The sequence below is a fragment of the Prinia subflava genome, chromosome 2, assembly GCF_021018805.1.
Source record: "Prinia subflava isolate CZ2003 ecotype Zambia chromosome 2, Cam_Psub_1.2, whole genome shotgun sequence".
NCBI classification, from domain to species: Eukaryota; Metazoa; Chordata; class Aves; order Passeriformes; family Cisticolidae; genus Prinia; species Prinia subflava.
Genome location: NC_086248.1, coordinates 29,033,004 through 29,051,288, shown reverse-complemented (window position 1 = coordinate 29,051,288; position 18,285 = coordinate 29,033,004). Strand labels below are relative to the sequence as shown.

Sequence of the window (18,285 nt, the reverse complement as noted above, 5' to 3'; positions counted from 1 at the left end):
AATTCTGATAGAAGTATGAGGATTGACTTAATTACAGTCCAATCTCTTCATATAAACCAAAGAAAACAAAGAGCTCTTCACTGAATTTCCATTATCTGCAAGGGACTACATTTGGATGAGCAGAATCTATTAATTATATCAGCATCATTTCCATAATTCTGTTAGGTAAATGGCATTGAACTGAGATCATTCAGCTAACTCCATTTGTGACACGGCCCTGATTCAGAGCTATTTCTCCTGTGGCAATGACAGAGGGCATTTCATCTAATAATCAGTTTTGCAAAATTAGTTTGTATGATCTTTGTTAAACAACTGAAGCCTACTAACAAATTAGCAGCAGCAAATTGTGAATTAAATAATTCCACTCCCAAGATGGCTTGGCTGGTTCATTTTTTGCATTTTAATACATCTTGTTTATAAGAAACTTAATGCTACACATTAGCTTGAATCATTGAAAACAGTTAAGGTTTTCTCTCAAGTATTCCCTTTCTTACAGGTCAAACCCCCCCGCCCCACCAGATAAATCTGTGCATTTACTGCAAAATTCAAACAACACCAAAGAGCTATAGGAATTTGACACTTATTATTTTAGTATGTTTAAACTATAGAGTCCTCTTTGTTCTATGGATTAAGACACTGGTTGAGATAGTAATTTTCTTTCACTGTCAGTTTAAAAAAACCCAGCTGAAATCCCAGGTGTACTGTTCTATTTAAATAGCTCACTTAAACTTTTAGAACTGCAAAAATGGCATTTTACTTTTCATCACTGTGACATACTGAACATTTAATACTGCTTCCAGGATATTTCAGCTAGTATCAGTTACACTGCTACAATCTTGCAACAGTTATAAAGGTACATACATATATTTGACATAGTATCTTCTTATCTGAATATATTTCTAGAAGATTTACAAATAATTCCAATTTATGAAGCTGTTTTTTTCTTTTATGGTTTGTGTATCTGCTTTGACACTTAAAGAAAAATGATGCAAATATGTACAGATTTGCTTCAGAAGCAGTAGCACCCTGTAAATGCCTTGATGTACAGGTGGAAACCCAAGGTAAAAGTATCTTGTCATCATTCATTATGTAACATCTACATCGCCACAAAAAGCTAAGCAGAGAGCCTAACTAGAAGATGCCTGTCCCTGCCCCTCCCTGATGGTTTGCCTCGCTGTGAGATGAGCAGTACGTGTTGGTGAACGTGCCTGTTCCTCTCCAGCAGGCAGACGGTAACTTCCACATGCTGCCAGGCAGCCCCAGACAGGCTGGTGAATGCAGGGGAGAAAGAACCCCCCCATTCCTTGTGATTTACACAATATTTGGATTTGAGATGTTTCTCAGTTTCTCTGACAAAATAAAAAGCACCCCCTGTTAACTGAGCCTTGGACCTCTGCAGAGCCCCTGGCCTTCTGCCAGGTGCGCGACTTTGCTGTGAACATGTTCCGATCTTTTAATGGAGTACACGGTTTGCACTTGCCAAGCCTGTCGTATGGAGTGTCCGTGTTCTCTGTGAAGCCAGAAATCAAACCAAACAGAGGTCCAATTTCTGCAATTTATTCCCACAAGAACTGAGCCAAGTCATGCTCATTTCTGTCTTTATGAAGCACACTATACTGCATAATTAACAGCTTCAAATCTAGCCAATTTGCAGAGTTGCTGAAGCCACTCTGCAGTGTAGAGGAGGCTGTTAATAATCAACGTTGTGGCTTTGTGGCAATGTACCTTACAGAATAATAAAAAAAGAGAAAAATGTGCTAATGTCATTTTATATGAAGAGCTCCTGCATGCTTATACTACATTCAGATGAGAAAATTAAAGACTATTTATTGCAAAAACAGGATGACAAAACTCTGAAAGAATCAAGCCTTTTTTATTAGTTAACTAAAACTAACCCGATGCAACACTGAGTTATTTGTATTTCTTCGGGTCAATTCTCCATTCCATTACCCTGATGGAACAAGCTGATGGGCTGCTCCAGAATAGCTGCTGGGAGGGATTCAGTCTGCTGTGTGTAATAGTGGATACACTGAATTCAGTGATGGCATTCTTTAATTAGGGCCAGGGGTACCTCCACAGCCTCAGCAAGATGAGAGTACCAGCCTCCGACTCTCTTGTCCATTTTAAGATCGCCTCATTTTCCTTGCACACTATTTCCCCCATGTTAGAAGGGCAAAATAATATATTTGGAAATACAATATATTAAGATCTAAAAATTGAACTAAAAAGATAAAGATTTTTCTGCAACACTGTCCTGTTAATGATACAAATCAGGAATCCCTGATATCAGTTTTTGTAAGAATCTTAAAAGTGCCATCGTTAACACTTGCTGAATTACTCTCCAAAGCACACAAGCTATATAATACCATATAAGTCAGTGTGGACACATCATAATTTTTAACCTCTGAAATTCCATGATTATACCTATATATCTTTAAGACAGTTATGACTTGTTATTTATTTAATGCTTTTTTCCCCTTATGTTACAGCTCTGTCTCAGCAGAATGCTCTACATGAATTTTATTTTCTTGTGACCACTTACTCTGAGATTCTTTTAAACTGATCTCAGCTCAAAATAATGTTTATTGATTTTTCTTGAGTAAGTTATGAATTAAAAAAATCTACATCTTCAGTTAAAAAAATATCAACCCTTTTTTCTTTCTGATTATCTGATAGATGTCTGAAGAGCTGGAGTTATGAAGAGATCCACCCCAATAATATTCTTACTGCCCGACCTGTAAATCTTCCACAGAATATAGGATAGCATGGTTCAAGAAAATGCTTCACAGGGTGAAGCACCTCAGGACTGCTGTACCATTTAAAAGGAGTGGAAAGGAAGGCAAACTAATGATTTTGTCTCTGCTCAGACTGGGAGGTACTACGCAAGGAAACATAAGAGTGACATGTGAAGCTCATTTCCAAACAGGCTGTAACCCTGTAGAACATAGGAGTATTTCCTAAGCAGGGTAGGAAAGAGACAGCATAATACATTGCAGAAATAAATTTCTATTATAGAAAACAAAAATCAACAGAGATGGATGTCACCTCAAAACCTGTGTCTTCCCAAGCCCATATATTTAGGATTCTCAGACAAAGGAGTAAATCACAAAGCTTTAGAGATATCAGACAGTTCAGTAGATACACTTATCAAGAAACTATGACCAAAAACCTGCTGATTCCAAACTGTGCCCTTCCTGTTTTGTGAGAGAGTCCTAAAGATGTGTTGCACCTGAACATACTGGATATTATGTCAGGAGAAAGATCTTTCCTTTCTGCTTTTTTACATACACTGAGCAATACCGAAAATATTCACAATGGCTAATTCCTGCTTGGTGTCACATATCACATTCCTAAGCAAGCTCTAAGCATTTCTAACCAGAGAGGCCACATAAAGGCAAATTACCACCTCAGCTAAAAGCAAAACCTTAGGCACAGAACAATCTGAATCTAGGCCAGCCCCAAGGCTCCAAAGCTGCACCAATGAATTGCCTCATTCTGTCATCAGGAATAAAGCAGTCATCCATTTGTACTCTTTGTAGAAAAAAGAATTAAAATGCAAAATTATTTGGATCAATTAGAACAGCAACCAAAAAAAACCCAAAAACAGCCCCCCCCACAAAAAAACCACCACCACCACCACCACCACAAACCCAACCCAAAAAAAACCCCAACTCAAACCCCAAGTCCAATAAAACTTTCAGGGTAGTGCTGTCCAAATGGAGAAATCCAATGCACAAACAAGAATAACCCCTGTAGCACTACTGTAGAAAAGTATCTGGGTACTGTCATGGATCACATAGTGCTCAGAAATCTGTAACACAAAGACTTTTTAAAAGGCTACATTCCATTCTTCATTTGTCAAATGCACGTTGAAAAAAAACCCAATTACTCTAGATTACTTGCCACTGATGAGAACAGTGAAAAATAACAGCTCATTCAGAGCATCATATTTTTCTGCTCTTCTCCAAAGTAGAATGATAGAAAGTGTGTAAAAAAGTTAGGAGGAAAGAATGAACATAGGACATGATGATGGATCTTAAATATGGGAAAAATTGCTATAAATTGGACATCAAGGTTTCCATACTGACAATACAAAAAATAGATTTCATTTGTAGCCAAATGGGGCATGGAGGCTGGAATTTGTGTTAAAAAGGCAGAGAAGTACTATAATGATCTAAGATTAGAATGAATTTGCATTAGCTGCAGATTTTGCTTGAGAATGTTCTAAGAAGACTTGATGATTCTCCATTGTATGCATGTCTCCCTATGGGTGAGGCAGATATAACATTAACACTATTCCAGGATGAGATTTCCTCCCAACTGCTCCTGGGTTCAGCTATGATCACTCTCTCTTGAAAAACATGTCAAAGTCACATGTCAAAAGAGTTTTAGCATTTCTTAGGATGATGTCCTTGCTGAGTACAGATTACAGTGTTTGCAGGTACATGTCTTAAGGAGTCAAAACTCTCTCATTTAACTATATCTCCTTTTTTCATGAAGGTGCTGAAACACAGACAAACATTAATCCAAATCCCAACAGTATACAGAATAACAATATGACCAAGATGTTTCCTCTGTCCATGTGCCTTTATGGCCAAACACAATGGTTGAATAATGAGTTCATAGACACAGAAAAGCAAAATAAAATTTAAACCAAATGACACAGACAAAACAGGAGTACACTGATAAACGCATTCTGAAGGGCTCTAACAGCCTCTTTAGATTGAAGGACTGTATCCACATTAATTCAAGTAGCTTAGGCATACATTCCTTTCTCATACATTCTTTATGGAAGTTCAACTCTCCAATCACAGCATCCACAAACACTGGTTTCTAAAACAGTCTGTTAATTCCATAACACCCTGACAGGCAATAAAGTGTCCTCAGTCACAGTCTTATTGAAAACTTTTCTTTATAATATAAAACTATTATATTTTATATAATACATCTTATTTATATAAGATATAAAATTATTATATATTAGAAAATATAATATTGTACTAGATACTATATTATATAATGTATATAATTATATTTATAACATTACAAAATATAGTATTTTATAATGTAAAACTCATTGAAAAATTGAGAACTATGATTGAGAGCTTAGCCTTAAATAATGTCCAGTCCTATCATTTCACATCTAGAAAATGTCACAGCCAGGCTACCAGCAAAGCCTGACTGAAAACACAAGTGAAGAGTGCTATGATGTCTTAATGTGTTCCTTATTGAATCTCATCTTGGTTATTATCTTCAGTGTAATCCTATCCTGTGGAAATCTAAGAGACTGCCTCAAATTCCCTAGTGCTAACCAGAGCCAAAGACCATTAATGAAATGAATCCTAAAAGGGATTAAGATGTGCTGTGGTAGGTGGGAAAGATAAGATACACAGAACACTTTTTCATCTAAGAGACTTGTTAAGGTAAAAGAAACATAAAGACACAACCTCATCCTTCTGGGTAATATGTAAAAGAAGAAAAAATACTGAGATTTTGGCTCTCTTGCTTGCTGCAGTGTATGCAAATCTAATCACAATCTCACATTTAGTTTGTTTTTCAATAACAAACATCCCAACATAAATAATTAATGTCCTGATCATGCTTAAGATGCTCACAGTGGCTTTTCTTTCTGACACATGAAATTTAGACTTTGTGTTTTGCAAACTTTGCTTTGTATGCTATCCTGCCATAGCTCATGCTGTCACGACCATTTCAATTTCTTTTTCTTTTCCTTTAAACCTTTCAATGTCAAGTAGAAAAATACTAATAAAACCAACAATCAAAACTCCACTCTTTATGGTAATTATTTGATCACCTATTCCCAGACCTAACTTGAAGGAAAAATTCTTATGCCAATATTAAAGTTTTACTCATAGAAATAAGAAAAATAGTACAATTTAAAGCATGAACTATCTGAAAGCAGAATTTCAGTCTCCTAGATAATATGTATTCTTATATGTCAGTGAAATATGTTTAAAAGGTAGAGCCATTATGCTTTTTCATGGTGATCTTCATTTTCAAATCCTACTTGGTATTTCTGTGCAAAGGCTTTAGTGGGTGCAAACAGTTGTCTAATATAACTCATTAGAAAGCCCTAGAATATATTTAAAACTCAAAAAATATCATTCTGAATATTAAGAGATCTTCTATTCTTTATTCACTCCATTTGGCTGAGTTCTACAGTAAATTCTACACACAGAATACCACTCCAGTTTAAAAATTGGCATACTGCATATAATTTATTGTGCTATACCTTTCCTCATAATCCAAAAAGAAAAGGCTTTCCAAATTACAAAGACTCCTGAATTCAGTCAGACAACTCATACATGCATCCTTCCATGCAGAGGCCATACAGGGAACACTCATGGTCCAGTTTTCCTCTCCTTCTACAGTGTCTCTGGCTAAGCTCATCTGCAAATATAAAATCAACAATCATTTCTGTGAGTCATCAGTTACATCCAGACTTGACTCCTCACCAAGAGCATGTCTTAACTTTCCAGTCCCTCATATCTAATCTATGTTTGGATTGTTTTAAACATTTCTTTCAACATTTTTAACTTAAGAAAGCTTCCTCTTTTTGGCACTGTAAAAGACACTGATTCTGTTTGTCAGCAAGAACTGGTATTATCTTGAAATGAGTCTCTCAGACACAATCCACATCCAGACCATAGACCAAAATGTTTTTCATCTCTCCACACAGCTTCTACTTTGATCCAAGCTATTTTCACAAGTACTCCCTCATCCTGCTCTCACCTACCCATTAGTAGTATCATAGTTAAAATTCTGGTCATCATTTGTCCTCTCCTCTGAAGCTTCTTATGCACACACACTTAAATACCAGGACATCAAAGTGTAAAACTCAGTGCACAACTTGGCATTGCTAGGCTTACACAAGGTCATACCATTTATATCCATACAAAACCCACTCCCTTCAAACCAATTTTCCTCCAGCGCTATGAACAGAAAATCTGCACAATAGGTGCAGCATCATTTTTTGTATTACTTATTTTTTAATTAGCCAAGCATGTCTGGTTGTTCTGCAAGTATCCATCTTGTGTCTTAATTCTTACATTTTAGTTATAATAACCCTTGGATTAAATAAATGCTCCACCCTGTCTTTGTACATTGCCTAACACAAGGGAATCATAATACGTCTCAGTTTGCACAAATCCCTCAGCTAGTACCGAGTTTTGCTCTTACATTGTTCAAGAACAAAACTAATAGTTAAATTTGGGTCTGTGTTTCCCCTCACTGATCTTCCCAGTAATTTTGAACTTAAGTATCTTGTGTATCTATCAACAGATTAAAATCTCAAAAGTAAAAACTCTCATTTAATGAGCAGATTATTTTTCCATTTTTAAAGTAAATACTAGAAATGGATTTGACTTGCAGATACAGTTGTTTAAAATTCTATCTGCCTTTTAGTGGGGAGGTTTCTGTTTATACCGGGTTGGTGTTAGTGTTGAATGAAGATTTTTCCGTAGGAGGAATAAACTAGTTTCTTTTCAGGGCTTGTCTCCTAAGGCAACCAAAAGCCAATCTGTTCTTGACATCAGCTGACAAATAGTACTGCTTTCACAGAACGTAGTATTTTTTAGACACACATGCTTTCACAGTTTTGGCAGGGCATTGCTATTGTTATTTATACTCTAAAAGATGTTCTGCAGATGGTTAAAGCCACGTCAAGTGTTTGCCCAAGCTGGTGGACTGCTACATCTTTTTTTGCCAAAGGCTGCACTTCTAGCTTTATTTCTGTCACATGACAACCAGAATAATAACCAGAATAATAGCCTTCTCTGTAGCTGTGACTATTAACCATGTTCATCAGGCTCACACAGGCAGCAGTATCAGTTATCTCTATTTTCTTAGACTACAATAAGTAGTTTATTAAGGTCATAGAAATGCATACTTTTTACCAGGAAACTGATGTTTCAGTAAAGCTCTCACAAACCCTGGTACAGTTTAAAGACATGGTATGTTCAGTCTCCTAATGGTTATTTATCTGAGGTGAAGACTTGATCTGTGTTCAAAATACACCCACCTTGCTCAGACTTCACTAAGGCCAGGACAAAATATAACTAGAAAAGTAGGAAATTTCTGCCTTTTGCACAAAACTTGGCAACTAGAGATTTAAAATAGGAAGTTTTCTCCCCTTCTGAGAGGATTAAAATGAAAAGGTCCACTTGCCTGGCAACTGTCCATACAATCAGCCCATATAGACTCTATGGGCACCATCCATAGAAACAATAACATTTTTCTTCTAGCTGAACCACTGTGCAGTGAAGGGTGAAAGATCAGTGGGTCTAGAATAAATAGGCAGGACAATATTCCTCAGCTCCCTGAATGGGAGGAATTACCTTCAGAAAGGTCATCCTGGGAAATCTGAACAGTATCTACTGGCCAGCTACCAACAACAGTAGTTTAACTACTGCAAGCCTTCAGTAAGTCCATAAAACTTAAAGGAGTACCAGGATAAAGCCTTTTTCTTTTTCTGTGCACCTCACCATACCAGGAAGATCAGTGATATGCTCCCTGTAGACATCTAAGGCAACTCAGTCTTCACCTAGATTTCACCTACTGTCACAGAAACTCTCAGCAGCTGTTGCAAATTAGCTGCTCTGCTAATCCAGCTTATTTGGCTTCCTAAATTAAAATTTAACAATACACAAAGATGATGAATGCGCATATTTGTAAAAAGTACCATCATAAAGCTGCTGACTGGGTTAGCTAAGTTAGCACATCCTTCTGCACAATTTACCATTCTTGAACTTTTGTGTAGATCCTTTGTAAAAGCCTTAAGACCCTTGACTTCCATGTCATGTTATGTCAGGTCTTCTTCAAAGTATTTTTTATTTATGTCCATATGAGCATAGAGTGTGGCACAGAAGAGATGATTTATGAAGAAAACAGTACAGAGTACTAGATGTTAACACTGTATTTTATTGGAATTATTCTAAACCTACGCTGAAGTAGCTCTAATCTGGTTTCATGAATTCAAGAGCCATTAGAAATTGTAGCACTTCAAGCCTGTTCCCGAAGTACATCTTTCAATGTAGCTTCATCCAAAAAGAATCATACTGTTCCTCTCCAATCCCAAAAGTCATCTGTATAGGCCTGCAGCACCTTTCAGTCACTTAAATATGCCTATTTTTCTGAATTACATTGGTTGCTGAAGAATAACAACATACCAGTCTGGAGAAACAGAATGTGCTGGGATATAAACCCAGTAAACAGAGGCACTTTTTTAGTCTAAACAGTTTTCTGACTTGTTAATTTTACTAGGAATCACACAAACAGTTGCAATAGCAGTGCACTATAGCAGGGACACTGGGGATAGGAAGAAGCAACTGGAAAGGAGGAGATTGGGAGGAAGAGCATTTTTATCACTGTACAGTGTTACAGTATTACAACAATAAAGAACAACTACTGCTAAGTGGAGAAAAAAAGTGCTCTGGAACTTAAATATACTTAAAGATGTATAATGATGACTTTTCAGTAGTAACATCCATACCTGTCTTTGCAGGCTGTAAAAAGTTTCCCCTGCTCATATGCACACACTATTTTCAGTAGATTAATGAAAACAGTTCTGTCATCTCCTCTTCTACAGTGACCAATGTCTTTAACCATTGTTATTTTGTTATTATTATATTTTTTGTTATTAACCATTTAATTTGTTGTTTCTTCTTTCATCAAATTGTTCATAAATTCTAATCCTTTTCCTCATTGAGAACAACTCTCACTCAAAATTGCAAAAGCTCACATACAGAGCCCATTGACTTACACTTGTTTACGAAAAAGAGGATAGATTTAGAGTACATAAAAGAAAGAAATTCTTTGCTGTCAGGGTAGTGAGGGACTGGAACAGGCTGCCCAAAGAAGTTGGCCAATCCCTGCAAGTGTTCATGGCCAGTTTGAATGGGGCTTTGAGCAACCTGTTATAGTAGATGATGTCCCAGCCCAAGGCAGGAGGATTCGAACCAAATGAGCTTTAAGATTCCTTCCAAATGAAACCATTTCATGATTCTATGATTTTATCTACAAATTTACGTCCCTTCATACATATCTATTTTATAAATATTAAATAAAAGAATTTTTAAAGAGGTCTCAGAGATTTAGAGTAGGATAGTTCCTGTCTAAATTATAGGATGTACAAGGCTCCATAAGCATTTATGCAATTTATGCTAAATGTTAGTTTCAAATATTGCGGCATCAATACTGTTTATTAGATTATCTTATTGCTTCTTCTCATTAGATACCTGTCAGTACAGGCTTTTTCATAAAGAATAATCCTCTGCAACAGTTCTCGGTTGCTAAATGTGGACCATATGTTACACGTAAAAATTGCTACACTAATTTTAAATTAATTACCATTTATTAGCTACCCGTCAAAAGCTTACAGCCTTGTTTCCAAGCTAGTAAGTGCTTTCCTCTAGGAATTACAGCTGCGATGACATCCAGTCATCCATCTCTGGATGTGTCTTCACAGAAATCTCCAAAGTGGCACAGAGGGCACCGTTACTGGAAGCAGCACATCCAGAGGACTTGGCACTCTGCTCACACTACTGAACCTCATGTCTCAACAGAACGGCCCCCAAGGAAGCTGCAGTGTTTCTGATACACCAGACAGCTCGTCAGAACAGGCATGGCTGTTTCTGCAGAGCACCACGTGAGTCTGCCTGCCCAGAGATCCACATCTGCGCCTACCATGAAAGAAGCTTCCTACATTGTGGGAGCAACTGGAATTTGGTTTACTTTGTGAACCAAAGTAAACTACAGAAGCACAGATTATTCTGAGTTGGAAAGTATCCACAGGGATCATCAGAGTTCTGAACTCTGTCAGGCTCAAGAGGCTTTTGAACAATTGTACTCACTATATGCAAATAGCCATTTTCAGATAATGTTAAGATAAAAATACCTTTCTAATGCCAAAACCCTCCACACGTGTCAAATATTACATTTCTGAACCAAAGCAGAAAGAGGTTGAGAGTCCACACCAACATTTATGTATTGCAAATATCAGTTTTCTGCCAATCTTGTTCTCAGCAATAACTGGAGCGTTTATACTCAAATCTCAAAGAAAACCGTTTGAGTACACAACAATTTTGTGAAAATACCAAATTATAAAGTATAAAACAGATGAGGATGAACTGTGACAAACTCAATACAGTCATTGTAAGATGAAATGACATGGCAAGAAGACAAATGAAGTTCAGTATAGATACACATCAAATGATGAAGACTGTAAAATCCATATATCCCCTATGTAGCCATAACACCTGTGAACACAAACATAACTTCCTAAATGCAGTGACTGTTAATGACCAGTTCAAAAGGATCAAAAATGAGATCTTGAGGCCACACGCAAAGCTAAAGAGAGGACAGAAAAGTTCCTGTGGGGAGACAGGAAGGCACAGAGACCAAAAAAAAAAAAGAATTTCACTGTGATATTACATAGACTGAAATTCTTGCCTTTTTCATCTTTAAACACTGGAACCAAACTCAATAATATCCAGAAGCAACTGTAAGGATGATCCAATACAGAACATTTTTCATAGGGGGAGACACTAAGTAAAGTGATATTCTTCTGTTTGAAAGAGACAGCTCAGGAATTTGTAACAGAAGCTTATTGATTCTAGACTGATACTGAAAACGAGAACAGGAACCTTCTGAAAAAGTAGGGGACACCAAATCAAACTAAGAGGAAGCAGGTTTCAAATAAACAAAAGGAAGTATTTCTTCAAACACAAAGATAAACAGTGTAATACCTCACCACAGGATATTGCAGATGCTCAAAGTTTACATGAATCCAGGAGAAAACTGTACTTTCTAGTGGGAGAAAAGTCCATTCACTGAAAACACATCTGCTGATTTGCAGTCTCAAATTATTTAAAGCTGGAAGAGTACTATATTTGCTTACTTTGTCCTTATGCTTGTCCCCAGGGCACCACTTCAGGCTATCATTAGAAGCAGGATGCTGAGCCTGATGAACCTTTAATCTGACTAAATGAGTATGTGTAAGTAAATTAAACAGTGATAGGGCTTGGGACCTGGGACTTGGTCATCTATATAATTTGATTGATAGACCCCAGCTGTGAAGGTTTTGTGCAGACATTTCAATGAGTTCAATTAGCATTTCCTCATATAATTCCCAGGCACAGTTCAAAGTTAGCATAGGCCAGGCACTATTCCCCACAGATACTTTTTATTAAGCCTTTTTCAAAGGGCAAGAGCATTAAACAACAGGAAGATGGCCAGATCAAGCCAAATACCACAGAAATACCTGATAAGGTAATGTTTAGCCTACTAGGATGCCAACATGACTGCATAAATTTCAGGGAGAGAAATAAAAGAGGATGCAAAGAGGTGATTAGATTGTTGTAAGACGAGAAAGAGAAAACTTGTATACTTCCCTAAATAGCATTAGGAGACAAGTATGAAAATTCTCAGTTCATATTTATATCTACTTGGTAAAGTACTCAGTCTCACCTGCATGAAACAGGATTTCAAGAATTTCAAATATTCTTCTCCCTGCCCCAGTAAAGTGTCTGCATTGATGGGTTAACACAAGTAAGAGACAAATTTTAAGCACAGTGGCACCAACTCCATTCACATCCAAACAAACTAGGGAATAGGAACCTAAGTCTGCAGTGCAAATTGCTCATTCTTCCATTACTCCAAAAACATTAAGAGCAGGTAGTGTTCATAGTAACACCAAGATTTGCAGTTTATGGAATTTATTATTCCAATCTTTTGCTCAGACTGAAGCATTTCTAGTAGAATCTATGCTCATAAATAGAAGCACTCTACCAATATACAGTGTTACTAACTGGTTCTCTTAATTGTATTTTTTTTAGTATTTTTAATTATAGACCTTTGTCTTCTATCTATGTGTGATAGCTTCTATTTTTCAAGTAAATTGGAAGCTTCCCCAGTAATCGAGCTGTCTGGTTTTACCGCAGAAAATGATCTTTATGATACAGACATTAAAATATTAGAACACAAATAATGACTAGCTTCAAACCAGCATGTTAGACCTAGGGAAGGTGATTCTTTCTTCATTTCCTTATGCTTATTTAAGAAAAGCATATTAAAGACTGAAACAAAAGACTACACCTGGGGACACCCTGGAAGTTTATAGCCTTGTGTTCTCTGGATGGACAGAAGATAGACAGAGGAGTATTTTATTAGGTGTTATAGGATGAAGTAGAAAACGTTGAACCTCCAGGAAATCTCCTTGACACTAAGATCTATTAGGAATTGTCTTCTAAAGGAAATAGATGAAGCTCTGTTTCCTGGGATAATTCCAATTGTACTTCAGAAAATAGTAAATATATACAAAGAACATCCTGCATTTAGAAGAAAATTAGGCAGATTCTTTTTTTTTCTACATTTAGGCCAGACAAGCCCCAGACTTCTCCTCTCTTCTCATATGAATACACATATGAGGCCAAAGCACAATTAAGACATGGAATTTGTAATGTAAAAAGGATGAAACTCTGGAAATAATAAAAAAAATTATCATTATGGTTTTACTCTCAAAGTTTCTCTTATTCAAATACATGTGACTTTTTAATATCATTTTACTGACAAATATTGATCACAGAATTATAGTAAAATAATAACTTTACCAGAGATCAAACATTTACAGGTGCCTATCACAGCACACAAACAGCTACATAGGTCAGGTCCAATGACATCCAGTTTTAAAATCCTCTACTTCAAGTGTGAGAAGAAAGGGAATATGCCTTATGAAGGAAAGCAGTCAGTCCAGTGAAACTGCAAATGAGGAGTCCCTCTCCAGAGCACAGCAATCCTCCTACTGTCACAACTTCTGAGTCTTCTGAGGTATCAGCTAGTCCTGTGATTTCATTATATAACAGCACACCTTGCCTCTCTGACTTAAAACACAAATAGGGATTTTGTACTAGCCTTTTGAAATAGCTAAGCAAGGCAAGGAATTTAGGATTACCAGCTCTATGAAATGACTATTATCTGTTAGTGATAAACAAATCCTGTTTGCTCAATTATAATTAACATGTAAGTGTGTTGGATTTTCTATCACCACTATTTCAAATAAAATTTAGATATGTTCCACATATACCACTAAATATTGGTGAATTCTATATGGCATTCACATTCCCTCTGTCCCAGAAAATTGAATTCTCAGTGTTCTAGCTCATTTACAGAAAGAATCATTTCTGTGAGGTGTACTAAAGAAAATACATGTTATAACCAAAAAGGTACGCAAGACAACAGAAAAAGTGGTGACCTGGCAAAAGAGTATTAACTGGAGTGACCAAAGGAAACAATAACCAGTAGGAAAGAGAATAAATTACAAATTTAACAAAGGAAAAAGGTATCTTAGAGGTTATTTGTGTAATTTGGATATTTAGGGTGGACATTAGACAAGTCCTTTACAGAAGGAGTGACTGGGCATTGGAATGGGCTGTCTAGAGAGGTGGTGGAGTCACTGGCCCTGGAAGTGTTTAAAAAAAGACTGGATGTGGTACTTACTGCCCTGGTCTAGTTAATAAGGTAGTGTTAGGTCATGGGTTGGACTCAATGGTCTCAAAGGACTTTTCCAACCTAGCTAACAGGCACTGGGCCTCTTCCAACCCCCAAGTGATGCACATGTTTCTAGTATCAAAATAAGTGATAACAAAAAAGATTTCAACCTCTGCAAGTTTCAAGATAGGTCTGAGATCTTGAAACCTACAGAGTTTGAAATCCAGACCCAAACCTGTTAATCAGGCCAGATTGCTTAGGGCTTGTCTTGAAAGCCCCAAGGAAAAGTTGCTGCTGGAAAACCACTTTGGGGAACATGTTCCAGAGCTTTACAGTCCTATCACAGAAAGCTATTAACTGGATATTAAAATCAAACAAGTATGTATGTTCAATGAGAAACTGTCTTGCTGTTCTATATGCTTATTGAATTAGGAAGAAGTGTAACTTGCATAATTTTGATGCTATTAACAGAAAGTGGCAAAGTAATTTAAGATAATCTCATCTCCTGTGTTTTCATGAAGCAAGTCTTTAGTTTATTCCCTTTAGAGTTACCAGGAAAAAAATTGCAGACCACTGGAAAAGGAAATTACTTTCATAACAAACAATAGTGTTAAAATTAAAAACCCTTTCCTAATGGCTACACAGCATCTTCCTTGCTGCATTTCCAGCCCACTGCTCTGCATGCACTACAGACAAACAAACAGACCATTTCTTTCCTCCTTGCAACAAGGTTATATATTTGAAGACTGTTCACATATTTTCAGCTGACTCCACACCAAGAGTCAACCAATCCTTCCTCAAAGGTTCTGTATTCCTGAGCACCAGTCATCCTCAGTGCTTGCCTTTCAAAATTTGTAAAATTGAAGTCGTATCAACAGCAAATAGCACTTTTTAATAGAACTTTTTAATTAGTGTTGCAGACAATATTTCATTTTGGAACATCTTAGTCTTTCAGTTGCAATTTTATTTTTATTTCAGGCTACATCTCTGATTTACCAAGAACATCCCATATTTTAAAGCTTTCTTCCAGTTATTATCAGCACCTTCTGACTTACTATCATCATGAAATGTAATAGTCATATTTTCTATCCCATGCTGTAAAATTGAAATTCTAAGCAGTATTAGGAGGCGAACAGATCCCCTGATATAATCTGCCTACTTGGCAGCAAACCAATTGAAACTGCTCTCAGCATATGCTTTGTCAGTCATGCTATAAAAGGGTAAACCAATGCTTTTGTTGCACTTGTAAGACTATCATATAAGAGTGTCATAATCTATGTAGCACAAAGAAAGCAGAATACAAAGGAGAATTAAAATAAATTCACAGTGAGAGTGTATTTCCCTTGGAGGGAAAACTTGCAATGTAACACCTTCATAGTCTGTACTTCCCATACCACTATTGGCTTCTGTAAGAGAGAACCAAGTTCAAAGGCAGAACAAGACTTCTGGATTCCTCAAGAAGAACCAAGTGTGGCAGAGAAACCCTTAAACAGTATAAAGGAATCTCCCTCAATAATTTACATTATAGATGCTTCCCATCACTGTAATATACAAATGATCACGCACTGTCACCTCAGTTGTCTTTCTCTCTCTGAGGTCCCCAAGGCTTGCTCTGCCAAAGCAGAACCTAATACAAAACTCAACTATTTTCTTTTTTGAAAAGAGGTATAAGGCTGTGTTGGTTTCAAGTGTACAATCCTACTAAATGATAGGATCCCTAAACCAAAAGTAGAGGATAGTTAATTTTCATGTATTTGTGCAGGGAGTATTTGCAGGAGGCAAATATCCCATGCTGAGGTAGCTGTGTCCCACCCTAGGAGATATGCAAAATAGTGAGCAAAAATTTTGTTCCTTGATATGCAATATTAGGCAGAACTTTTCGTAATAGGAAAATTTTCCATTTCAGGATTTGAAATCATGTTTGTTACACACAAAGTAGTATAACTATTTCATTCTGTGCTGCTGTGTTAAAATGAAAATGTATTGATGATTTTTTTATACTGGAGCTTAGTGGCTGAAACTCTCCATTGTTATTCTTAAATAATAATTTTTGAATTAAAGCTTAAATGAATAACTGCCAAAGACCTACTTCTCATTGCCTTAAAACACATGCTTCCCACACAAATATCATGTGTAGCTTCTGATGACACTAGCCCAAATTACTTTTGAGTGACCACTGGTAAATAAAGATCCTTCCACTCTTATATTTCCTTTAATTTGAAGGGCAGTTGAATGCAGCATTAATAATAAATAATAGTAAACATAATAATAAACACTGGAAGTACTTTTAAATGGGACCTTTTAATTATAATATGAATTTACGAGACAAAAAGAAAAAAATATGATCTAAGCATGCTGGTTTAGCTTCCACATAAGAAAAATGTGACTACCAGAGGTTGGGTCATTTTATCTCTGCTTTAAAATAAGGGAAATCAAGCAAAGAGAGTGGCAGCAACAGCTGGAACCATGTGCCTGTGCTCAAACACAATTTATTCATGCAACCCAAGGAGAGCACATCACAGCTACAGAGCTATTATGGGGAGGAAAAAAAAAAAAATCCACAAGTCTTTCAGAACTGAAGAGTATTGACACTACCAAGGAAATAAGATCTGCTATTGGAGTTAGAAACACTCAAATTTAACAAGTGGTTTTTTTAGAGGCTGAATTCTCACATTATAAATGTTAGTTGCTATGGCTGCTGGGTTTTACTTCTGATACCTCTTCCTTCTTGGCTAATGGGATACTTCCTCCTAAAAAAACCCTCCATATTTTAAATCTGCTTCAATTCTGATAATCCATAGCATGTTTTCTTTAAAATATGAACATGGAAAGCTGTCTGACACTTCTGAAGAGGTATAGTGGGTGAGTGAATATATCCATGTCCAAAGCAGCCTAACTCACAAATATATTACACTTTTTTTTAAATTCAGAAGCTGCCACCTAACTCTATTTTCATCAGTCTGAATATTGCCAGAATAGCAGCTTCTGTCATTCTTCATCTTTATGACATATAAATTCAGCAGAAATGCTTTTCTGCACCCTTTTTAGACAGTGGGCTGAAGCACAGAGAAACTACCTGTTTCAAGAAAAGACTCTTATTTCAGGTTGCCTTATCCAAACAAGTCAAAACTAGTGAGAAACCAGTAAACAGGCATGAACATGGTTAAGAACTGAAGTTACAACCATAAACTATCACCACTGCTAACTTTAATTCCTATTAGACAAGCTAGTATCGGGCTCTTGCTTCCACTTGCCCCTCAACACACGTTTACTTGCCTTTGATCGATGACGTGGGAAGACTTACCTGTCAGAAGTAACACAAGAAGATTGGGTTCTATCATCTAATCCCACCTAATGCTGGCATTCTATCAGGCAAGACAGCCTTCCACGAGGGCAGTTTAGCTCACATTTTAATACAAGCTTTTGAACAATTTCCTGCCTCTGCAGAGGTTCTGTTGGTTCCTCATAAAACCTTTTCTTATAGGAAAAACAAAATCTAAAAGAAGCCCTGATAGCACTCAATAAATGCGTAAAGAATTTCTCATTCTTAAGCATTTACATGCCAAAAACTTAAAGAATTTTATTAATTAAAGGGTTAAGGCAGGAACTCAGAACAAAGCTCTACTTGATTGGCAGTATATCGTCTTGTTAAATCAATAAATTATGTGGACAGAATAATTTACCTTTTCACCTTCTTCACCTTTACTACCCGGAAACCCACGTTCACCCTGGAACACAAAAGGATAAAATACAAATCTCAAACCAACATTGTTCAAGTAA

The 18,285-nt window shown here is 36.6% G+C and overlaps 1 protein-coding gene across 9 annotated transcripts in view; it reads right to left on the bottom strand.

Moving 5' to 3' along the window:
• The window catches only part of COL19A1 (collagen type XIX alpha 1 chain), a 191,583-nt gene that overhangs the window by 100,725 nt on the left and 72,573 nt on the right, over positions 1-18,285 (bottom strand). For 7 of the 9 annotated variants that reach the window (XM_063389432.1, XM_063389431.1, XM_063389436.1 and 4 more), the window contains one exon: positions 18,189-18,233. The exons of the other annotated variants lie outside the window; for them this stretch is intronic. In XM_063389432.1, coding sequence (XP_063245502.1) covers positions 18,189-18,233 — 45 coding nt within the window. The remainder of the gene's footprint in view (positions 1-18,188; positions 18,234-18,285) is intronic. 9 annotated transcript variants of the gene reach the window in all.